Source organism: Rhinopithecus roxellana, chromosome 15, assembly GCF_007565055.1.
Source record: "Rhinopithecus roxellana isolate Shanxi Qingling chromosome 15, ASM756505v1, whole genome shotgun sequence".
NCBI lineage: Eukaryota > Metazoa > Chordata > Mammalia > Primates > Cercopithecidae > Rhinopithecus > Rhinopithecus roxellana.
This window is the reverse complement of record NC_044563.1, coordinates 45,529,619-45,554,922: the sequence shown is the minus strand read 5'-3', so window position 1 is coordinate 45,554,922 and position 25,304 is coordinate 45,529,619. Positions and strand designations below refer to the sequence as shown.

At 38.1% G+C, this 25,304-nt stretch overlaps 1 protein-coding gene across 2 annotated transcripts in view; it reads left to right on the top strand.

Moving 5' to 3' along the window:
* The first annotated feature begins 201 nt into the window (after positions 1–201).
* EED (embryonic ectoderm development) overlaps positions 202–25,304 on the top strand; it is a 36,129-nt gene continuing 11,026 nt past the window's right edge. The window contains exons 1-9 of one of the 2 annotated variants that reach the window (XM_030918766.1): positions 202–1,161; positions 6,097–6,249; positions 7,935–8,027; positions 11,128–11,193; positions 12,296–12,421; positions 13,419–13,500; positions 20,455–20,546; positions 22,674–22,807; positions 25,054–25,159. In XM_030918766.1, the coding sequence (XP_030774626.1) occupies positions 1,048–1,161; positions 6,097–6,249; positions 7,935–8,027; positions 11,128–11,193; positions 12,296–12,421; positions 13,419–13,500; positions 20,455–20,546; positions 22,674–22,807; positions 25,054–25,159 (966 nt within the window). In that variant the 5' untranslated portion in view covers positions 202–1,047. The remainder of the gene's footprint in view (positions 1,162–6,096; positions 6,250–7,934; positions 8,028–11,127; positions 11,194–12,295; positions 12,422–13,418; positions 13,501–20,454; positions 20,547–22,673; positions 22,808–25,053; positions 25,160–25,304) is intronic. The other variant, XM_010356022.1, reaches the window with a different exon arrangement.

Sequence of the window (25,304 nt, the reverse complement as noted above, 5' to 3'; positions counted from 1 at the left end):
GGCCTATCCTACTTTAGCAGCTAAAAAGAGCACTTCGGCTGTAACTCATTGGAATCTAGCTTCGTAATTTTCGGATATTTCTATTTAAGTCTTAACCACTAATGGTAGCAACTGGGAAGGATAATCATTCATTACAATAAATAGTCAACAGAATAAATATCCGACAAGAATTTATGAAGCGTCTAGAGTATAACTCTGCAGCGCTTTGAAATCCACCCTGGGATTCGGAAATCGGGGAGAAAACTACCTGGTTCAGCAAACGAGAATTCAAACAGAGGAGGGGCTTGGAAGAGGCGGGTCTCCACGAACCCAGCGCAAGAGTACGCCACGGCGCCTGCGCATCCCCTGAAGGGTACTTTCCATTCACCAGATGGGGGAAGTCAGGGGGAAGCAGGTTACTGTTTTTATATTTCTATCTTCAAGGAAGAATTAGATTATGAATAGCTCTGTGAATTGTCAGGAAGCGCTATCACCCAAGTTCAAGATTAAGGAAACGTGGCATGCACAGCTAAAGCAAGAGGTGACGTCTTGTATCTTCCCCCATTTCCTGGGACATTGGTGGTGTAGCCCATTCCACAGGCTTTCGCTCCCTAGCAGCGGGTCGGAGATCGAAGGAACGGGCCAATTGCGACTGAAACGTCTTTGGAAGGAGGAAGGGGGTGAGGGAGCATCCCTTTGAGTTTCGCCTCTTCTCGAGGCGGTGGTGGGAAGGGAGACATACTTAATACTGCCCTCTTAATCCAACGGATCTTACATCGTGTAGACTGCCGGCAGGGCGGCGGGAAAAGGGCAAGACGGGAATTGGGGAAGGGAACGAGCCAGGAAGCCGCGCGGGAGGGCGCGCGCGCGCGCCCCTTTTTCAGCAGTGTGGCGGGGTCGCACGCACGCCCGCCTCGGCGGCTGGGCGCGATTTGCGACAGTGGGGGCGGCGGTGGAGGTGGCGGCGGCAGCGGCAACTTTGCGGCAAGCTCGGGCCGGGCTTGCTTGACGGCGGTGTGGCGGAGGCCCCGCCCCAGGCGGCAGGAACCTGGAGGGAGGCGGAGGAATATGTCCGAGAGGGAAGTGTCGACTGCGCCGGCGGGAACAGACATGCCTGCGGCCAAGAAGCAGAAGCTGAGCAGTGACGAGAACAGCAACCCAGACCTCTCTGGGGACGAGAATGTAAGTGCAGCTCCTGGCAGTTACGAGACTCCGGAGTAAAAGTTTTAAATTCTTTTAAAACGGGGGGCGCGGGGACGAGCGGGCTGCTGTGGGGGGAGGGAGAGGTGTCACTCAGGAAAACGCGGGCGTGCGGGAGAAAATCGAAGTTGTCTACGGGGATTTTGATGTGGGGCCGAGAGCAAACAGAAACTAGGCGAAGGAGAGTGGTTCTAGTGTTTGCCTGGGTCTGAGAGGTCTGCCCTGAAATCAGTTTGCTTGTGATGGGGAGTGTTTTGGCCTTTGGGGAGATTTAAGGGGAGAGTGCGGGTCTGAGATTCTAATAGTTTAAAAGGCAAGTTAGAGACTTTTCTAAGAAAGTTGGAAGGATGGGGCAGAGTTAGAGACCCTGTTAAAGGAACGTTAAGGGTTGTCACTCTAAGACCCTTGTGGAATTTTCAGGATGGAAAGAGATCTTCGATTTGCGGAGTTTGGGGGACTTTATTAAAGGGGGTTTTGTGTCCGCTTCCGTCCTGTCCGCGGAGAGCGGTTGCGCCTGAAGGTCGCCTTTTCTGTAGGAGGAGCTGAATTGAGAGGATCGATTTTTGATGGGGGGGGGGGGGAATGACTACTTTTGAGGAAGGAATAAGAGTGGGCGATTTCTTCTTTGAACGTTTTTACTTAAGATAAAGAGGGGGCGACCTGGAAGATTTTAGGCAACAGTGGTATAGGCAGATGTATTTAAGGATGGGCTCCTGGCTTCGCCAAGTGCGAGATATTTTACAATCAGATTTAAGTTCTGAAATGGATATTCGTAATCATTCGGTACCAACATTTAACCCAACTGGGTTTTAGTTGACTCGCCAGTAAAAGCTGAATTGACATAAATAAGCTTTCAGTTTCATGTTTTAGGTTGATAACCAGTAGGGTCAACGAAGTATCTTGACAATTTATTCAAAGATACTACTCCAAAATGTGATTCTCCTTCTCATGATATATGACAACTTGTGAATATCTTAAAAATCCTTAAAATGTTTCAGAAGAGTGGTGTTAAGTTCTTCATTTTCTCAGTTTGGCTAGTTTTAGGAATAAATGTCACATCTTCCACATGCAGTTTCTAAATTCTATGTCATAATTCCTAGCTGGAACATGTAATGGTGTCATGACTAAGATGGGAAAGGATTCTTTTTGCAGAGACAAGATAGATATTCTTGGGATTGTCAGTTTGTGGGATCTTAGACTTGAAATTTCAGGAGGCTTGGGTGTTAAGTGTTACTTTTGTATTTTTCCCCTATTGTGCGCCCCAATCTCCCTGTACATTGGGATCGAACGTTTTTTACCCTCTTTTTATTGTTTGGAGACCGTTCGTTTTATTTCTGCATTTTCTTAAATTTCCCTAGGCAGATTAGAGTATTAAGAGCACAGATGCTGGATCCAAGTGATAGGTTAAAATTTCTGCTCTGTTATCTTGACCTTGAGCTTGACTGACATAATTGTCTTAGTTTCTTAAAAATGAGGATGGTGGTGTGTGGTATTTACCTCATAGAGTATTTGTAAGCATTAAATGAGTTAATATAGCTAAAGTACTAAGAAGAGTGTCTGCCCCATGGTAAGTACTATATACGTGTTATTTATTTATAATAATTACTACTACTTATTTATGATTACACAGAATAATGTTTCTGGTCCTTCCATATACTTAATAATCAAGCAAAATATAATGAAACTGTCAAACCTGTTTAGAATGAAGAAACTTGCAGAAGACAAAATAAAGCTTATTTTCTTCTTGCAGATCCTTAAAGGAAAACATTTTCTTTGTTGCAGCAAGACCAAATGATTGGATTAGCTTTTGTTTTGGTTCCTCCATTTGGATAGACTTAATTTTGTGTGTGTGTGTGTGTGTGTGTGTGTGTGTGTGCGCATCCCTTGGAAGCCTTAATCTTGTAGAGTCTTTTCAAAATAACATTTTCAGATATGTGAAATACAGGATATGAGGTTGCAAACAAATTCAGTTATGAAATTGTACACACCATTTTATAAAATATTTCTAAAACATTTTAGATGTAGCACTATACTAAATGTAGTTTATTAGCACATTAAGTAACAAGATCTAGCAGTGGGTCAGATAGTAGTGATGAGCATAAACACTTTTTCGAAGTATAATATAAAAATACTTGATTTCCATTGGTGACAGAGTCACAACTTCAGTAACATTAAGCATGTATGTTACCTAGATAATAATAGAAGGAAGTGCTAAATTTTAAAGGTGGCAAAAATTAAGATGCAAATTTTTTTCCCCATTTGAGTTCACATGCCTTCTGAATTTCATCCATATACCCCTGACTTAGGGGCAGTAGTAAGGTAAGGGAGTAGAGAACATTGTATAAAAATGAGTTCAGAAAAAATAAGAGCAATAGTTTTACTCTTGAGGGCGCCAAATAATGGCAAAAGGCCAAAGCAGTTGGGGGAAGAATGTTTTTGAGTTAGAGTTAAGGTAACTTGAGCAGTTACTACTGGTAATGTGAGTCAGAGAATTATAGGCACATATTTTAAATTTATTGTGTGTGTTATCTGCCATTTTATTGAACTTTTTGAGATCATATGACTGCGAAATAGTTGGCTTCTGCAAGAGTACTAATGGATCCCTTGGTAGTAAGATCAGAGGACTGAATCTAGAGACTTGTCTTTTTGCTTAAGCAAAAGCAGAGATGCAGGGCATCTCTGTGGCAAGATGCAGATACAAATTACTGCCCTGTGTCTGTTTCCTCGCTGGGCAAGTGAAGATGGTAGGTAGTACCATGTCTGTGGCACAGTATCATTCTTTACTTTGAGAAGGGAATAGAATGGAAGTCAGCCTGTGCATACATTAGACACTCAGCAAAGACTTGATTTTAGTTTAAAGATAAAATGGAAGCATGTTGGCTGTATTACATTTTCATTTGATTCCATCTTGATTTGCCTTTGGAGGAGATGGGTAAATTAAGTGGTCAGAAGTAAAATAAGCAATGTGCCCTATTAACGAGTTTTGTGTGGCCTCTTTACACAATGTAAAGCTCAGTGTTTAGCCAGAATGTAAAGAAACTGGTATATAAAAATGTCTTAGAGGTTTTAAAATTTCATTTCTCTAGTGTTAAAAGGTAATTTTACAGAAAAAATGATAAGTGAACACATGTTAAAACTTTTACTCAGTGGGAACCAGGCAAATGTTATACAGTAATGGTTAACCCGCAAAATCAAAACAGTACAAATTTATTAATATATGGAGTAAGGAATGGAGAGATGAGTTCCAAATGGAGACAGAAACTTTTTTTTCCCTTGAGTGGAAGGGAAAACATTTTGAACCTCTACTGTAGAGACAAAATGTACATGTCTATCGGTTATTCATAATGAAAAAAGAGTTGTGGCTGAGTATAGTGGCTCACATCTGTAATCCCAGCACTTTAGGTGGCTGAGGCAGGAGGATCCTTTGAGTCCAGGAGTTTGAGACCAGCCTGGGCAACATGGTAAAACTCCGTCTCTACCAAAAATTAGCTGGGTGTGGTGGCCAGCTCCTGTTGTCCCAGCTACTCAGGAAGCTAAGGTGGGGGGAGGATCACTTGAGTCTGGGAGGTGGAGGTTGCATTGAACCGAGGACACAGTGGGCGACAGAGGGAGAGCCTGTCTCAAAAAAGAGTTATAAGATAGCTCAGAGACATAGTGGAGGGCTATAGTCTGGTAACTTGGAAGGGTATGCTATATAGATAATGCATAGTTTTCACTGAGACACAGAATTGTTTTCTACATTTGATTTTAATTATGTGAATACAACTGAAAAGGTGAAGAGAAAAAGAGATTAAAATACCATTTTCTATTTCTGTAAAGACTAATGACATTTACATTAAATTACAATTCAAATATTTGTTGAGTACCTACTGCTTGCTACACACCTATTTCATTTATGATTTTTTTTAACCTTCTATATAAAACCAACTTTAGGAAGCAATAATTTAGAAATAGCCCCTAAATCAGTGTTTCCTAGACTGTTTAATAGGCATTTCATGGAAAAAAAGGCTTCCTCTGGAATGTATTTTAGAACTGCTGCCCTAAGGTGATAGATTTAAATAAATCTTTTCTTTCCAAAGGAGACATTGGAATCTGTAATCAGGAGGTAGTGGAATCCTCTTCTGAGATTAGAGAGGTGAGATTAGAGGGTCACTGGTGTGTGAGATAAGGTATGAATTAGGAGCATTTTCAAGGTTTCCTGCAGTCATTTCTTTATTTGGAAGGATTTTACTTTAATTGTGATGGAGGGTCTCTGGAGTTCTGTTAAATGAGTATCACTATTACTTTAGAACGAGACAGTTTTAACTTGTAAATAGCATAGAATATAAGTAGCAGTTTTAAAAAATTCTAAATGGTTTGCGTTATAAGCAGAATTTGAATAACAGGATTTTAAAAAGTGACATCTCACGTAGAAGCCATTAACACTCCTGCTTCAAACGGCTACCCAGCTCCATGCTCCAGACTGAGCAGCAGTCAAATACATTATGAAGACATATACATCAGTCTTCATTAAGAGTCACAGCTTTGGGGTGAAATTCCAGCAACCCTTACCAGCCAAGAGACCAGTTAGGCTTTTTCAACACTTCCAGTACCTTTTGTAAAGAGCTGTAAAGATAGTTAATCTTTACAGTGTATTAAAGTGACTGGAACAGACCAGTGCCTTATTAAAGACAGTATTACTCTTCCATTATTCTCATTAGTATTTATTTCATTTTCATTTTTGCTGAAATATAAAATATCTACAAACCTTCTAACATGTAGCTGGATTTTGTTTATCCTTATGTGGAGGCATGAATACATATTTTTCTTCTTGCAGAAATTATTTCTCTTAGGTCAGTCAACATCTTCCCAATAGTTATTTACTGCTAAAAACAATATTGCTGTTTCATGTAATTTTTCCTCATTTATTGCTTACAGGATGATGCTGTCAGTATAGAAAGTGGTACAAACACTGAACGCCCTGATACACCTACAAACACGCCAAATGCACCTGGAAGGAAAAGTTGGGGAAAGGGAAAATGGAAGTCAAAGAAATGCAAATATTCTTTCAAATGTGTAAATAGTCTCAAGGTATGTGCAAAAAGACAGATCCTTTGGGCTGAATGCTAGGCTTCAGAAATTATTCCTCTGTGGCATGCATTTCGTACTGAGGATACTCTGTCAAGTTGTAAATATATTGAAGTTACAGTGTTTTGAAGGGTTTTTTTTTTTTGTAGTTCAGACTGCTTATCTATTATAGTCCATCCCATGTTTAGTTTTTTGGTTTTGTTTTTTAATTTAAATATGTGACACTGAGTGTTGCAGGATGTTTTTGCTTTACTGTTTGTATTCAAATTAAAGATTTGGAGAACTATTACTCTTCATATTTTGGTAAAACTTAAAAAACATAAGCCACTTCTGGCATCAGTTTTTAAAAAGAACTGAATGTAACCCATTAACTTTGAGCAAGTATAAATTGAAACAGATGTTTTACTTTGTACAGTTTCTGTCCTTTGTTTTATTTGTAACTGTTTTCAAATAAAAAGGTGTAAACATTTTTTAACCTTTTAATATTAAATTTTTGGGGAAAAGACGGTTGGGGTTATTTAAGTTAATGTGTCCCCAGTAGTATTTTTATTCATAAAAAGGGTTACTGGTATTTAACATATTTTCTTTTATATATGTCCAGTTTGTTTTTAAATGTGAGGTTATTTTTTTCTATACTGAGGAAAAATGTGTATTATCTCATACATATGTAAGTTAAAACCCCTGAATATCGAAATATATTTTTTTATAAGTAGAGTCTTAGGAAAGCATAAGAAACTATGACTGTAACATTTTTCTGTCTGTGTAGCAAAAATTCGATGCTCAGTGTGTCAGATTTTACTCCTGTAAAAGGAGAGAAATTAATCTCAGCCTATTTTTTAAAAGTGAATTATAGTTTCATGTGCATACTTACTTACATTAACGTACTACTTTTAAGTACTATACCTGGAAGATGTTTTTAGCTGCCTTTTATACTTAAGGTAGTATTTCAAAATCCTAAAGCTGTGGCTTTTCAAATGATGCGAAAATGAAAGTTGTACTTTAAAAATGAAAACAGTGCCTTAAACTGAACATGAAAGTCAGTGTTAAATGCCAGAAGATGGCCAGTAAAATCCTAAAGCTGAAAAATAACTTTGTGAACAAAAGTGAATAGTTGTTCTTTGTACATCTTCTATAGCCTCCTGGTAACTGTGAAGTTACAGTTTATTTCTTCCCCTAGTCCCCAGTGTTCAGATATTCTGGTTCTGACTAACAGAAAACAGTGTTTTGAATGGAGTCTGCTGTGCTTCACTTTACAAGGGAAAAATTTAGCCTTATAAAATTTAGTGAATGCCAGAGAAACTGTTAAGGCCATTTGTTAATTTCCTATTTCAGAAAAATAAATTGTGTCCTTTTGTGTCCACCAAAGTTATCTGGTTTATTGTGATTCAGCATATGATTGTCTTAAGAAAATAAAAGGCAAATATTATAAGTATTTTCATAGGTAAGTGGTTATTACCTAACTTGTGATTTCAGCCTTTGGTTGTGATAAAACTTTATCATACACAATATTTTAAAATGTGAAAACTAGACTAGTAGACATCTTTTAATTTTAGTGTCAAAAGTTAGCTTATGTATGATACACAAAATAAGGATTGCATTTTGGAAAAAAGTTAGAAGGGGATAGGTTAGTTTACTGTAATTTTCTGGTTTCTAAGATACATTAATTTTTTCTTATGATTATTTTATAGGAAGATCATAACCAACCGTTGTTTGGAGTTCAATTTAACTGGCACAGTAAAGAAGGAGATCCGTTAGTGTTTGCAACTGTAGGAAGCAACAGAGTGAGTGTTAGGGGGTCTATTTAGTATTTGACTTGATTTCCAGATCTCGTGTTAATGTAATATTGAAATAGAATAATTTCAAAGTACATTTTGTGAAGCTGGTTTAACAATGTGATTCTTTTATGTAAGTGAAGCTTTCTAGAAATTAATTAAAACTGGTATGCATGGCTGAAAATACATCTTTATTTAATATATTACCCCTAATTATTTATGAAACAGGTTTTATACTAACAGTCTTCATAAATATTTGGTTGAAAGAACTGGTGTCCTTTTTAAAGTGATTTTGGTATTTATCATTCAAATAGCATAAGAACTGGCTGTGATTTTTTTTTAAATTAAGGTAATTAATGACTCTGTAAATGAAAGCATAAATCCAGTAGATTTAAATAAGTTATTGAGATGTTTTATTTGCAGTAAACATTTGAGTTTGCTTTTTTTTTTTTTTTTTTTTGAGACAGGTAATGTTTGGTGGTGGTTTTTGTTGTTGGTAGTGGTGGTGGTGGTTTTTGAGAGAGAGAGAGTCTTACTCTTTCCTCCAGGATGGAGTGCAGTGGCTAATCAAGGCTTACTGCAGCCTCAACTTCTGGGGCTCAGGTGATCCTCCCACATCAGCCTTCTTAGTAGCTACAGGCCTGCACTACCATCCCTGGCTAATATTTTTGTAGAGATGGGGTTTCACCATGTTTCCCATGCTGGTTTTGAACTCTTGGGCTCAAGCAATCTACCTGCCTTGGCCTCCCAAAGAGCTGGAGTTGCAGTCATGAGCCACCTTGTCCAGCCTTTTAAGGAAATTTTATAATGAGATGTAAGGCTCTAGGCCTTTTACTGTTTGACAGGGTCAATTCATTGAAACTCTAAATATTTGTAAGTTACCACTGAAGTTGGTAACATGAAATAATAGCTTTTTATTTCTTTTTTTGGTGTTTAGTCAAATGTAGGTTTTAAGATATTGTAGTCTGCTTATTAGCTGTTTAGTTCCTAGATTCTTTGAAAGCAACAATTCATAGGAAAAATTATGCAGTTTTAAGAAAAGGTTGAGATTATTTTTTTCCTAGTTGGGAATGTAGCCATTAATTAAATTTGAATCCACTTTTAAGACACCACTGTAAACCTAAGTTAATAATTAGCTTTGATAGTATTATACTTGGTATAGTTTGTGCTCCAGTATGCCGATTGCAGAGTTTAGGTTTTCTAACACAAAGAATCCCTATTTTTATTGAAAGTGACATAAAGGGATGTCATATAGTTAATTGAATTATAAAAAGTTCTGCTGTTAGAATTTCTTTAAAAGGAAGAAAGAGAAAGAAAACAGTTATCACATAAGACATAATCAACCTAGTTAGCAGCCATATAAAGAATTTTTTTTGAACATTAACATAGGAGATAATGAATTAATAGGTTGTGATGATATACAGGATCTTCAGAGGTCTTAAATACTATTATAAAATATTAATAGGTTTTTGCTAATGTGACTGACTATAAGCTATGAGAAAAATGGGGCTGGGCACAGTGGCTTACGCCTGTAATCCCAGCATTTTGGGAGGCTGAGGCAGGTGGATCACCTGAGGTCAGGAGTTCGAGACCAGTCTGACTAACATGGTGAAACCCTGTCTCTACTAAAAATACAAACATTAGCCAGGCATGGTGGCAGGTGCTTGTAATCCCAGCCACGCGGGAGGCTGAAGCAGGAGAATCACTTGAACCCGGGAGGCAGAGGTTGCAGTGAGCCAAGATCGCGCCATTGCACTCCAGTCTGGACAACAAGAGTGAAACTCCGTCTGAAAAAAAAAAAAAAGAAAATGGAAAGTAATTTATAAAAGTTTAGTATTACAAAATTGTGTATGGTGTATGTATAGTTTTAATTTTAGAGTATGCGACAAATGAAAAGAGGTATCATACATGTTACAGTTAATATTTGATTATCTGCACCCATAAGAAAATAATTCATTAGGCAAATTGTAGACTTTTAAATATGTAACTAATATGTAAATACTCAAACTATCCAAGACTTATTTTTATTTGAATTTTTATTTTTTATGTTTTTTTTTTTTTGGAGACAGTCCCTCTTTTGCCCAGGCTGGAGTGCAGTGGTGCGATCTTGGCTCACTGCAACCTCTGCCTCCTGGGTTCTAGCGATTCTCCTGTCTCAGCCACCCAAGTAGCTGGGACTACAGGCGCACACCACTACACCCAGCTAATTTTTATGTTTTTAGTAGAAACGAGGTTTCACCGTGTTACCCAGGATGGTCTCGATCTCCTGACCTTGTGATGCGTGCCTCAGCCTCTCAAAGTGCTGGGATTACAGACATGAGCCACCGTGTCTGAACCTTTTTTTTTTTTTTTTTTTTTGAGGCAGAGTTTCACTCTTGTTGCCAGGCTGGAGTGCAATAGCGCAATCTCTGCTCACTGCAACCTCCGCCTCCCGGGTTCAAGTGATTCTTCGGCCTCAGCCTCCTGAGTAGGTGGGATTACAGGCACGTGCCACCATGTTTAGCTAATTTTTGTGTTTTTAGGAGAGACAGGGTTTCAGCACGTTGGCCAGGATGGTCTTGATCTCTTGACCTCATGATCCGCCCGCCTTGCCCTCCCGAAGTGCTGGGATTACAGGCATGAGCCACCATGCCCGGCCTAATTTTTATTTTTTAATAGAGATGGGGTTTTGCTGTATCGCCTAGGCTGGTCTCAAACTCCTGGGCTCAAGCGATCCACCTGTCTCAGCCTCCCAAAGTGCTGGCATTAAGTGAGCCACTGTGCCTGGTCTCCAAAAACTTTTTAATTATGAATTAAGGGATGATAAACCACAACTACTTTGGGGTTTTTAACTTTATTCACTTTGAAGAGTTGGTGCAATCAAATGGATGAAATATAAATTTAAAAGTTTGGAAATCAAAACCATTATGACTGGAGTATTTAATATACTCTGTGTATTATGTAAAACATTCAGCTTTATAATGGCTTCTTTAAGCTCACAGGAAGTATTTTAAAGCAGTAGTTTCTATAGTATATTTAAGATATGATTGTGATTAAAATATGTTTAAAAGTTGGAGAGAGTATGTTTCTATACTTCAGATGAAATTTACTGTATTTTTATTTTCTTTAGGTTACCTTGTACGAATGTCATTCACAAGGAGAAATCCGGTTGTTGCAATCTTACGTGGATGCTGATGTATCCTTTCCTGGGTTTTTAATATCTTTGGTCAAAGGAATTTATTTTCAATAAGTGCACCAAAACTTTTATAAATTAATCAATTCCCTAAAGTTATTGTCCTTTCTTAACCTATTTCTTCACTGTCACCCAAGAGAATCCTGGTATCTAGTTTTCCTGACCCTTAGAAATCCATTGTGGTATGTGTCAGCTCAGCTAGGCAAAAAGAAAAAGAAAAAAATCCATTGTGGGATTGATGTGCTGGTTGGGTGCAGATGTCTAGAGAGAGAGGAGCATTAGAAATCTAGTAATAGAAAATGTTAGCAAAGACTGGTTAAAACCTCCTTTTTCTTTGACCTTGTCTGGAATATATCATTTCATTGTAGTTATAATGATGAACTTGGGTTGTGACTGGTGGTCATTCCAAGTATTTGATCAGTGAAGCCTAGGAAGAAAAAAAAAGTTTAGGAAAAATAAAATGTATGTATATTATATATATAAAAAATAAAATAAGAAATAACACATTGCAAAACAAGTTCATAAAGAAATGGAAAATTTGAAAAGCCCAAGAGTTAGAGCAGTAAAAGCTAAGTAATAGCATATTTCTTCCAGATCAATTTGAAAAACCTAGCAAACAAGGCAAGACAAGGACATTCAGTTTTCTCTGAAAGATACTAAAATGTGACCTGTTGTTGTATTGAGAATATCTCACAAAGAAAGAAGTGGAAAACGGAATTGTTCTTACTTAGATATTTATAGACGTATGGGATAGAGCAGAGGTTAAACTACAGCTTGCAGGTTGGCCACCTGTAAAGTTTTATTGGAACACAACCATTCCTTTTCTTTTGTATATTATCTGCAGTTATTTTGGTACTAAACTACAGAGTTGAGTAGTTGTACAAGCAGCTAAAGAGTAAACAAAATTGAGTGGAGAGACTAGTTTTGTTTGATCATTTGTTATGGATTTTAGACCTCAAATTACCATTGTATATATTTGGTTGTATAAGGAAAATTGAAAACTTTTGTGTCAAAACCTTTAGCAGTTCTTTGTAAATTTCTATTATAATTATTGACATGTTTCTTTTTCAAAAACATTGTGTTTCTTAACTGTGAAATTTCTTAGGCTGATGAAAACTTTTACACTTGTGCATGGACCTACGATAGCAATACAAGCCATCCTCTGCTGGCTGTAGCTGGATCTAGAGGCATAATTAGGATAATTAATCCTATAACAATGCAATGTATAAAGGTGGGTTTTTCTGGTTGAATTGTAGATCTGCTTCTTTTGAATCCACAACTGTAGAAGCTTGTAATGTTAAATTTAAAACTAATAGTATGAAAGTAACATTTCTGATTTGATTTGTACTTTTCTTACTGCTCTCTTTAGATGAATCTTTTGAGGCCTTTGTCACATTTGGGTAATGTAAATTGAGGAATAAGTGGAGAAATGTTAATATTTGTAGTGTTTTCTTTTTAAATAATTTACCTCCTTCACCCTTGTCTTGGTTTGCTTTGAGAGGCTCTAAATGAACAATAAGAGCGAGTCCATTTTCCAAGACACCTAAACTGGAGGGGGGTTGTCAAAGAGACTTTTTAAGGAACATAAAGATGAAACCTAGGAAGCTGATAAGAAGAGAAGTTTTTCAAATCACTTTCATCAGCTGTTTTTAACTGTGGGGACACATCAGAATCACCTGAGGATCTTTTAAACCCTACACATATTGGAGCCTCTGCTAATCCGATCAGAATATCTGCAGGTGGAGTTTTAAGCATCTTTTTTTTTTTCTGCTTTTTTTTTTTGTTGTTGTTCTTAGACAGTGTCTCACTCCTTTGCCCGGGCTGGAATGTAGTGGCATGATTATAGCTCACTGCAGCCCATCTCCTGGGCTCAAGTGATCCTCCTGCCTCAGCCTCTCAAGTAGCTAGGGCCAATTTTTTATTTTGTGTGTGTGTGCATATGAAGATAGGGTCTTGCTACATTGCCCTGGCTGGTCCTGAACTCCTGACCTCAAGCGATTCTGCCTTAGCTTTCCCAAGTGCTTGGATTAAAGACATGAGCCACCCACTGTGCCTGGGCTCTTTTTTTTTTTCCCTTTTCACTTCAAGTTTGTTAGGTGATTTTGTATGCAGCCAAGGTTGAGAACCACTACTTTAAGTGAAACTATTTTTACATTCTCTAAAGATTTATGAAAAAAAATGTACTGATTTTGAGATGGGAAACTTGAAATGTTTTACATTTATTGTAGCACTATGTTGGCCATGGAAATGCTATCAATGAGCTGAAATTTCACCCAAGAGATCCAAATCTTCTCCTGTCAGTAAGTAAAGGTAAGAGAAGCAAATGTTTCTTTAGTCTGTGCAGTTTGTCAGAATTAAGATGGAGTCACTAATGTCAAGAGAACCTTGACAAATAGAAAAAGCCATGAGAAGAGAGTTCATGGTTGTATGTCTGATAATAAAAACTCACAAAAAACACAACCACAACCTTGCACGAAGGCCATCACAACCTTACACAGAAAATACTGCCAGTAAGTGCCTTTCCACTCTTGGACTGGCATCACCCTTGTTACTGATTTTGTGGCCAATCTTATTTCAAAACAATTATGTAATCCTTCTCATTTTTTTTCTTTAAAAACCTCTGTCTTTCCTTTGCCTCTTGGAAAACACACATAATTTACTTTGGCATGTACATTCTCATTGCAATGCTTTATTTTCATATAAACATCTTTGATTTTAGAGAGCCTGTTCTTAGGTTAACAAGTCCTGTTTTATTTCAAGTCTAGTATCTGATAGTTATTTTTCCTGATCTCTCTCCTCCCACTCTGTACCCTCCAGTAGGCCCCAGTGTGTGGACAGATAGTGTTCTAAGGGGAAAAAAGCCAAATTAAAAAAAATTTTACAACAGTAGATTTTAGTAGGAAAATCCCAGGCTATGTTAGCATATCCAAATCATTCTGTCCAATCGTGTAATAATAAATACTACATATTAAAATTCATATTGCTTTTTTGTTTTTTAGAAAAGCTTTTGTTTTATAAAGGATTCCTTATAGAATTTCTTTAAAATGCTAAGTTTTCCAGGATAAGTTATTTGAAATATTGCCATAAAGGGAAAGCATTGCATTTTGGAAATCACTACCTCTAGGAAGAGTTGATTACTTTTTCTTGTCTCTTGATAACACTAATTGGGGCTCAGATATTTCTGAACAAGTGTATAGGCCATAATGCCTGACTTGTTCTAAATATTACAACTTTTTTTTTCTCTTTTTTTTTTTGTTTTTGAGACAGAGTTTCACTCTTGTTGCCCAGGCTGGAGTGCAATGGTGCAATCTTGGCTGACCGCAGCCTCTGCCTCCCAGGTTCAAGCGATTCTCCTGCCTCAGCCTCCCGAGTAGCTGGGATTACAGGCATGTACCACCATGCCCGGCTAATTTTTGTGTTTTTAGTAGAGATGGGGTTTCTCCACGTTGGTAAGGCTGGTCTTGAACTCCTGACCTCAGTTGATCTGCCTGCCTCAGCCTCCTAAAGTGCTGGGATTACAGGTGTGAGCCACTGCATCCTGCCTCACTTTATTTATTTATTTAATAGTTTTGAGACAGAGTCTCGCTTTGGCACCCAGGCTGGAGTGCAGTGGCTTTATCTCGGCTCACTGCAACCTCTGCCTCCCAGCTGCAGGTAATTCTTCTGCCTGACCCTCCTGAGTAGCTGGGATTACAGATACCCTCCACCGTGCCTGGCTAATTTTTTGTATTTTTAGTAGAGATGGGGTTTCTCCATGTTGGCCAGGCTGGTCTCAAACTCCTGACCTCAGGTGGTCCACCCGCATCAGCCTCCCAAAGTGCTGGGGTTACAGGTGTGAGCCACTGCACCCAGCCCAATATCACAACTTTTAACCCTAGTCATCCCCTGTTGTGTCAGTAAGAGCATTTTTGAAAATGAGATGTTTGAGCATGAATAAGAATTTTGCTGCAAATGATACTATCAAGAAAGTAAAAAAGTCTACCCAAAAGGAGAAAAAATATTTCTAAATCATTCTAATAAAGGACTTTAATTTTTATTTTTTGTTTTTGGAGACAGGGTCTCACCCAGTCACCCAGGCTAGAGTGCAGTGGCGTGATCATGGCTTACTATAGCTTCAACCTCCTCAGCCTCCCAAGTAGTTAGGACTACAGGCACGTGATGCCACACCTGGCTAATTTGTTAAAAAATGTGTTTGTAGAGAGATGAGGTCTTACTGTGTTACCTAGACTGGTCTCAAACTCCTGGCCTTAAGCAGTCCTCCTACCTCGGCCTCCTAAAATGCCAGAATTACAGGCATGAGCCGCGATTCTCAGCTAATAAGGGACGTGTATCAAGAATTTTTACAGCTCAACAATAAAAAGCCCAATTTAAAAATAGTTGTGAACGACATTTCTTCAGAGAGCATACACAGATGGCCACTGACCACATGAAAAGATGTTTAACATATTAATCATTAAGGAAATACAAATCAAAACCACAATGAGATACCACTTCACACCTACTTAGGGTGGCTGTAATAAAAACCTTAGATACTAACAAGTATTGACTGGCACAAGAAGAAATCAGAACCCTCAGGCACTGCTGGTGGGAATGTAAAATGTAACTACTTTGAAAAACAATCTGGCAGTTCCTCAAAATGTTATAGAGTCACTAATCCTAGGTGTTTACATATGTATATACTAGGGTTGTGTGGGTGGGGGTGTACATATGTATCCCCAAGAGAAATAACATGTCCATACAAAAGCTTGTACAAAATGGAAATAAAGGAATAATTTTTTTTTTTTTTTTTGAGACAGAGTCTTGCTCTGTCGCCCAGACTGGAGTGCAGTGGCATGATCTCGGCTCACTGCAAGCTCCGCTGCCTCCCGGGTTCATGCCATTCTCCTGCCTCAGCCTCCTGAGTAGCTGGGACTACAGGCACCTGCCGCTATGCCCGGCTTATTTATTTATTTAGTTTTGTATTTTTAGTAGAGACAGCGTTTCACCGTGTTGGCCAGGACGGTCTCTATCTCCTGACCTTGTGATCCGCCTGCCTCGACCCCCCAAAGTGCTGGGATGGATTACGGGCACGAGCCACTGCGCCCGGCCTAGGAATCATTTTTATAGCACTGTTAATTTTCACATGTATTACTACCTCTGGGGTATTTATGTGATGCATTTATAGTCAGACAGAATGAACATTGTTGTATTTGAAGCTTATATGTCTTTTCTTTACATTCTTTTTTTTTTTTTTTTTTTTAAATACTGTTTTAGAGACGGGATCTCACTCTGTCAACCAGGCTATAGTAGAGTGATGTGATCACATATCACTGTAGCCTTGAACTTCTGGCCTCAAGCAATGTTCCCACCTCATCCTTCTGAGTAGCTGGTACTACACGTGCACACCACCATGGCTGGCTAATTTTTAAAAATTTTTTGTAGAGATATGATTTCATTATGTTGTTCAACCTGGTCTCAAACTCCTGGCCGTAAAAAATCCTCACACCTTGGCCTCCGAAAGTGCTGGGATTACAGGTGTGAGCTACTGCACCTGGCCTGCTGTACATTCTTTATTAATGTTTAATATAACATTGCTCAAATTATAGCTGTATAATTTTTGAAGAAGGACTATCATTCTATAAAATTGTGCATGATATATGTAGTTATGTTTTCGGCTTACTGTAAAAATCATAAATCTCAGTCCCCTTTTAATTTTTTAATGTGAGTGTGGTGAAGGGAAAAGCTAGTTTCTTGTTCTGTGGGATAAAATTGCTTATGTCAAATCTGTATTTTATCTTAAAAGTATATTTCCATCAAATTAGGTTGTTTACAGAAAGTTATTTGAGATAAATATGCTTAAAATATTTTTCAGACCACATAAATATTTCTTAACTTACTGTCTTAGTCCATTTTAACCTGGCATTAGAGAGTAAGAACAAGAAATTGAACTTCAAGCCTTTTTTTTTTTTTTTTTTAATAATTGGGAATTAAGTCATTCATAAGGGTGGCACTCTCATGACCTAACACTTCTCATTAGATCTCATCTCCCAACACTGCTGCATTGGGATTAAGTTTCCCAACATGCTTTTTGGGGGGCTCATTTAAGCTGTAGCATTCTGCCCCTAGCCCCCAAAATTCAAATCCTCACATATAAAATACATTCATTACATCCAATAACTCCAAAAGTCTTAACTCCTTCTGGCATCAAGTCAGGGTTACATCTCAATCAGATATGGGTGAGACTCAAGGCAGGATTCTTCCTGACGTAAATTCTCCATCTGTGGGTCTGTGAAATCAGGCATCTTACCTATTTCCAAAATACAGTGGTAGGATAAGCATAGGATAGACAGTCCTGTCCAAAAAGGAGAGATAGGCAAGAATAAGGGTAACTGGTCTCAAGTAAGTCCAAAACCCAACAGAAAAAAACAAGATTAAATCCAGGTCACCAGAATAATCTTCCTTGACTCCATGTTTTGCCTTCTGGGCATGCTGGGTGTGGGGTTTGGGTCCCAGAGGCCTTGGGCAGCCCCATCCTTATGGATTTGCCACGTGCAGCCCACATAGCATCTTATGAGTTGGTGCCTGCAGCACACCAGGCTGATGGTGTGCCCTGGTAGCTCAGCAGTTCTGGGATTTGGGGGATGGCTTTTTCCCCATGGCTCCACCAGGTGTTGCTGTAGTGGGAACTGCTTTGTGGCTCTGCCCTTCTGAAAAGTTTCTGCTTGGAGCCCCAGACTCTTTGTGATGTCTTTTGAAATCTAGAGAGGAAGCCATGCCTCCACAGTTCCTGCATTCTCTGCATCTGCAGACTTAACACCACATGGACACTGCCAAGATTTGCTGCTTATACCTTCAGAAGCTATGGCCTGAGCCATACCGGAGCCCCCTCGAGCTGTGGGGTGACCAAAGAGCACTGCCTTGGAATAGAGGGAGCAAAGTGCTGAAGTGGCCCTGGACAGTGAATGTAGAGGTCCCACAGGTGCTACTCTGGAAACCTTGTCCTCAAGGTCCTAGCTATGTCTTGAAGATCTCTGAAATGCCTTTGGGGTCATTATCCCATTTCTTGGTGAATAGAACCTGCCTTCTATTCCCTATTAATCTCCTTAGCAATTAGTCACTTAGCCACATCCTTAATATTCTCTCCCAAACATGCTTTTTTATTTTATATATTTTTTGAAGAGGCAAGGACTATGTTGCCCAGGCTAGTCTTGAACTCCTGGGTTCAAATGATCTTCCCACCTCAACCTTCGAAAGCGTTGGGATTACAGGTGTGAGCCACCACACCCAGCCTGCTTTTTTATTCTTTATGTGGCCAGGCTGAGAGTTTACAAATTTTTCTGTTTTGCTTTCCTTTTTAATTACAAAGTTTACCTTTAGATCATTTCTCATTTTATGATAAGCAGCCAGAAGAAGCCATGCATCACTGTGAATGCTTTGATGCTCAGATTTTTCTTCTGCCAGGTTTCGAATTCATTGCTCTTAACTTCTGCCTTCCACAAAGTCCTAGGGCATGGACACAAGCTTGCCAAGTTCTTCACAACTGTATGGCAAGGATGGCATTTATTTATTTAATTTTTTGAGGCAAGGTCTCATTCTTGTCACCCAGGCTGGAATGCAGTGGCACAACCTCTGCTCCCTCACACCCTCTCCTGCCCTTTTGCTATTTGACAATTCAGCATGAAGGCCCTCACCAGATGCCAGCACCATACCAGCGATCCTTCCACCTCAGCCTCCCGAGTAGCCAGGACTACAGGCACGTGCCACCACACCCAGCTAATTTTTGTATTTTTTGTAGAGATGGGGTTTCACCATGTTGCCCAGGCTAGTCTCCAATTCCTGAGCTGAAGTGTCCACCTGCCTCAGCCTCCCATGCTGCTGGAATTACAGGCATGAGCTACCGCACCTGGCCTGGCTTTTTATTTTATTTTTTTAAAGACAGGGTTGGTCTCTGTCACCCAGGCTGGAGTGCAGTGGCATGATAATAGCTCACTGCAGCCCCAAACTCCTAGGCTCAAGTGATCCTCTTGCCTCAGCCCCCCAAGGAGCTAGGACTGCAGGTACACACCACACTTGGCTAATTTATTTTTTGTAGGCATGGGGTCTCACTGTGTTACCCAGGCTGGTCTTGAATTCCTGGCCTCAAGTGATCCTCCTGCCTCAATCTCAGAAAGTGCTGGGATTACAGGCATGAACCATCATACCCTGCCAACAGGGATACTTTTTACTCCATTTTCCAATACCTTCTCATTTCTGTCTGTGACCTCGTTGAATGGTCTCAGACAGATCATTCAATGTTCTATTATTGTTCTACCAACATTGTTCTACCAACATTCTGATCACAACCACTTAAGTAATTGCTAAGAAGATAAAGGCTCTCCCTGCAGCTATTGTCTTCTTTTCAGTTCTCACTGGAATTATCCTCAATGCTCCACTCACATCAATACAGGCTTTTTCTAGCCTGCTTCTCCAGATTCTTCCAGCCTCTCCTTATTACCCAGTTCCAAAGTCATTTCCACATTTTTAGGTATTTATAGCAATAGTCCCATTTTTGAATACCAACATTCTCTCTGAGTCCATTTTATGCTGCTGTAATGGAATACCACAGACTAGGTGACTGACTGATGGATTCATTCATTCATTTCTTTCCTATTCCTATTCCTAGTGAAGCTCAGGCTTCACTAATTTTAAAATTTTTTGTTGAGACAGGGTCTTCCTATATTGCTAGGGCTAGTCTCAAACTCCTGGACTCAAGCAGTCCTCCCATCATGGCCTTCTGAAGTGCTGGGGTTACAAGCATGAGCCACCATGCCTGGCTGACTGGGTAATTTATAATGAACACAAATTTATTTGGCTCATGGTTCTGGAGACTGCTGGTATCTGGTCAGGGCATTCATGCTGAATCGTCTCAGCAAAAGGGCAGGAGAGGGTGTGAGGGAGCAAGAGATTGAATATATAACCTCAGGCCCTTTTATAATCAGTATTAATCCATTTGTGACGATGGAGCCCCCATAACCTGAATACCTCCCATTAGGCCCCAGCTCACACCACTATTGCATTGGGTATTGAGTTTCTAGCACATGCTTTTGGGGGGACCTATTCAAACTGTAGCACTTACCTAGCTAATTCTACATCTGATGTAAATATTTTAAGTTGCTATGTAATATGGATTCCATTTTTAGGTTTCACTATGCATAACTTTCATCTAGACTTTAGTAGTTTTTCTTTCACAAGATGTTGAAAGTTCACAGTAAAAACACTCACCTAATTTTTGTATGTTTATATTAGATCATGCTTTACGATTATGGAATATCCAAACGGACACTCTGGTGGCAATATTTGGAGGCGTTGAAGGGCACAGAGATGAAGTTCTAAGTGCTGTAAGTTGAAAACTGCAGGGCAATGACTTTCAGGTTTACATAGCTGTGAACAGTCTCCATGAAACTCTTTCCTTGTAAGAAAGCGTGTTTGTTTCATGTAGCCTGTCAGGCAGGCATTCACTTATGTTTGACATAGAAGATTTACTCTCCAGATGAAGGAATAAAACAAGTAAAGACTATATTTATTTTTTTTAAAATTACTTGCACTTTATCTATACCAATCCCTGGATTCTCATGAGAGCACTATGATCTTGCTCCTTTCCTTTTAATCTAAAATCACTAAGTTAATGTTTGTTTTGCTGTTTCGCAGTTATTAAAGAAAAAAATTAAACTGTGTAGCCATTAAAGTACTTTTCCATCTTTTCTTTGAAGTTGAAACATAATATTTTTGCTTTTTGGAAGTGTTTTATTGTGCTCACACTGTTTTAGGTAACTTATTTCTAGCCATTCTCTTTGGTTGGCATGGTATAATACAAGACCAGTAGTTAATTTTGTTTAAAGATAAATACCACCTTTATATTGATGTATTATAATCCATTGGTCCATTATACAAGTGTTTTTAGTCAGGTTTCAGATTTTAACATTATTTTAGCTTATGTTCCATATTTAACTCATTTAATTCCTAAAATGTCACACCTCTTAGGTTGTTTTCCATTAAACTATGTAAAGGGGCACCATACTTTACAGCATGTAACATGTTAGTTGAAGGTACTAAAATATTCCTATGTTGATGTTTGGAATCCTTTGTGGGAATCATACTTTCCTTGGAATACCTTGTCAACTTGGATTTCCTAAAAGTTGCAGTAGCGTTCTACATCTGGCTTTATGTGTGTAAAAGCCAAGTTAACTGTTCTTTATTAATAACTCCAAATTAGTGGTATTGTCTCTAAGGATGTCTTGTTGCTGTTGACAGTGAGGTAATTAGAAGTAGCACATCTGTGGATTCAGTAAACATCAAGCCTAAAGTTATTAGGCTCGTATAAAATGGTACTCATATTAATTCAAAGGCTGGATTAACATGTAATATCTAGGTTAGTAAGGAAAATATACTCCTTCAATAAAACTCTCTCCTGTTATTTCTTAGAATGAGAGCAGGAGACAGTATATATCTCTTCTGTTAATACAGGAGTTCACTGATAGGTGGATAGATGTGTGAGATTGTCATTACTCATTTATGTGCCTTTTGCTAAATTAAATAGCATCTCTGGGCCTTAGTGTCTGCCTATGAAATGAGGTTGTTACAATAGATGATCTGTTGCATGCCTGTAAAAAATTAGTAAACAGCAAATGAAAAAAGTTAAAATCTGTTTTTTATCAGACTTTTAAAAATTCACTTAAAAGTGAACTTTGGCCGGGCGCGGTGGCTCAAGCCTGTAATCCCAGCACTTTGGGAGGCCGAGATGGGCGGATCACGAGGTCAGGAGATCGAGACCGTCCTGGCTAACACGGTGAAACCTCGTCTCTACTAAAATAATACAAAAAAACTAGCCGGGCGAGGTGGCGGGCGCCTGTAGTCCCAGCTAATCGGGAAGCTGAGGCGGGAGAATGGCGTAAACCCGGGAGGCGGAGCTTGCAGTGAGCCGAAATCCGGCCACTGCACTCCAGCCTGGGCGACAAAGCAAGACTCCAGTCTCAAAAAAAAAAAAAAAAAGTGAACTTTAAGACTAACTTAGAAGTAAAGATAAAGTAAAATGTCAGCTTTTTAAGGATTCATGTATTTTCACATGCACGTGTCAGTTTCATTGGTCGGTTGAGTTTGGATAGGAAAAGTAATACACTATCCAGCTCTTCGTATCAGAATAGTTATTTTACTTTAGTAATCAATTTACCTTCAAAATAAGCAAAATAAATATTTTAGTGTCATTGAATAGATAAAACTAAGATTAAGTAATTTTTTCTTGATTTATACATTGTAAATGCTCATATATTCCGATGGTGACAAACTAATTAAAACTGTAAATCTTGAAAGTAGTAAACTCTGATTTATGGCCTGTTTAGATGAAACCCAAAATGTAATTTGTATTGTGATTTGAAATACAGTTTTCACCATGTTGCATATTAGGTGAAAATTGGATAAATATAATTTGGAACTGTAATTTATATAAAACTTTTTGGTTTTACATACAGGATTATGATCTTCTGGGTGAAAAAATAATGTCCTGTGGTATGGATCACTCTCTTAAACTTTGGAGGATCAATTCAAAGAGAATGATGAATGCAATTAAGGAATCTTATGATTATAATCCAAATAAAACTAACAGGTAACAGTTGTGGTATTTAAAACAATTTTCTGTTTTGTGCTGTTGAATATATGTTTTATTTTTTCCCAAAAGTGCTATATAAGCCCCAACATTGAGTTCAGAAGATCTTCTTTTAACTTTAAGGCATAATTTACATGCCATAAAATTCACCCCTTTAAGAAGTCCTTTATTTGCAGTGTTTGTGACTTACTTTTCAGAATCCCCTTTAAATTGTGTTGTCATCTTAACTTAGTAGCACATTTTACTTATTTCTATTTTGGTATGCATATGCTTGGCCTTTTAAGTTAGAAATGTGAAAGTTTTAAGTCACTTAAACTTATTATGGACTAGGGAGAGTAAAGGACACTTTAGAATAATGTTAACATTTTTAAAATGATACTAATTCTAATTCAGGATGGTAAACCACAGTTTTAAACAATGGAGTTCTTAGCTCTAATTCATGATAATGCTTTTCTCTAAATGATGCTCACTTCATTAAATGGAGAGAATTCAAATGCAGGAGCCTCGCTTCATGGTACTATAGGTTGGGGAATTTTGCAGTTTTCTTAGTATATTTTTGAAATGTCTCAATTCTTAATGCAGTAACTGTCTTTAGATTCTTACCAGGCTGTCATTAACACTTTCACTGTAAACGTTGTATGTCTGCATGTTAACTTTGTTGGTACTTTTGTTTTAGCAAAGAGCTAGAGTTCATTTTCTGGTTATCAAGCCAGATTGTTAATCGATTATTAAATTTGTAAGCATCAGTAAATATTTCAATGCACTAACATTCATCAGACATAAGTGCCCTCTAAGAATTATTAAAAGTTTTACCTTTCCCCTTTAAAACACCAGGAACTAGTAGTACAATGTTAAATTTGTAGTTTTAGATTATTTTCTAGATATCTAGAATAAATACAAACTGTATTTCACAGTTTTCAAAAAATAACAGTTGTACTTTTTTTTTTTTTTTGAGAGAGGTTTGGCCATACAATTATAATATGTACTTGGCAAAAAACCAATTAATATAATTATAGCAGAATTAAGAATTTATATAAGATCATGAATAACATTTTAATGTTTTAACAAAATATCCCAGAATTTGGATTGGAAGGATTGTTTTGAGTTGATGGAATCCAAAGTGCTTTTTTACCTATCTGAGGGAAAAAGTAAAGAGAGGACGTATGAATTGCCTAAGACAACTAATTCAGGGCATATTATACTTATACAGCTATTTCTGATTTAAAACTGAGTATATTAGGAATGTTAACTATACTGTTAATTAAATAACTCCAGAATTAGTAGCAGCTTGTTTTGTTTTTTCTCACAGATATCTCTAATGAAAACAATGGTGCCATTTAGTTTCCTAAATACAGAAATTATTTGGAAAAGTCCTAGGAAATTTTATTTTGTTTTATTTTATTTTTTTGAGACAGAGTTTCTCTCTTGTTGCCCAGGCTGGAGTGCAGTGGCACAATCTTGGCTTACTGCAACCTCTGCCTCCCAGTTTCAAGAGATTCTCCTGCCTCAGCCTCCCAAGTAGCTGGATTACAGGCACCTGCCACCATGCCTGGCTAATAAAAATTTTTTTTGTATTTTTAGTAGAAATGGGGTTTCACCATATTGGGTAGGGTGGTCTTGAACTCCTGACCTCAGATGATCCACCTGCCTCAGCCTCCCAAAGTGCTGGGATTACAGGCGTGAGCCACTGCACTCGGCCCCTATTAAGAAATGTTAAATTCGTAAGGTATCATTTTCAGAAATTATTGCTCAAGGCAGGACTCTAGAATTATCTTTAGCAGACTTTGAAATGATGTTTAGTTGTTCCTGGAAAGATGACTGTCTTTTGAAATAGTGCAGATATGTTGACTTTCATAGACTATTAATGCTTAATTTTAAGGACTTAGTAGGTAGCTTAGCTTATTTTCTGTGAGAAACTGATCAGGCCTTTATTATTGGTTAGGGTACCCAGAATTGAAGTGATTAATTTTGGATTATATATAGTAAAAGGCAGGAAACTACAATGTTTATAAACGAAGTATCTATCATAAGACAAAAATAAAATTCGTTAATGGGAAAAATAAACAAAAGTGGAATGAGACTTTAGCTTTCAATAAATAGATAAGGTGGTTGGTTATGTAGGAACACAGAGGAATTAATAGTCTTACATTTTGTTTTTCCAAGTTTTATAAATCCAAAAATGAAAAAGAGTATGATTCTACTATAATTTTTTCTTTTAACTTTTTACATTTCCATTCTTCCTTCAGGCCATTTATTTCTCAGAAAATCCATTTTCCTGATTTTTCTACCAGAGACATACATAGGAATTATGTTGATTGTGTGCGATGGTTAGGCGATTTGATACTTTCTAAGGTATGGTAACTGCAGTTAAGCTGTACTTCCATCGTGTGTGTGTGCGCGTGTATGTGTGTGTGTTGGAACTTGGCAGGGAGCAGTTTATGTAGTTTATTAAATTGAATGGCAGATGGGAAATTGCCTTTTTTAAAGTCTCATATTT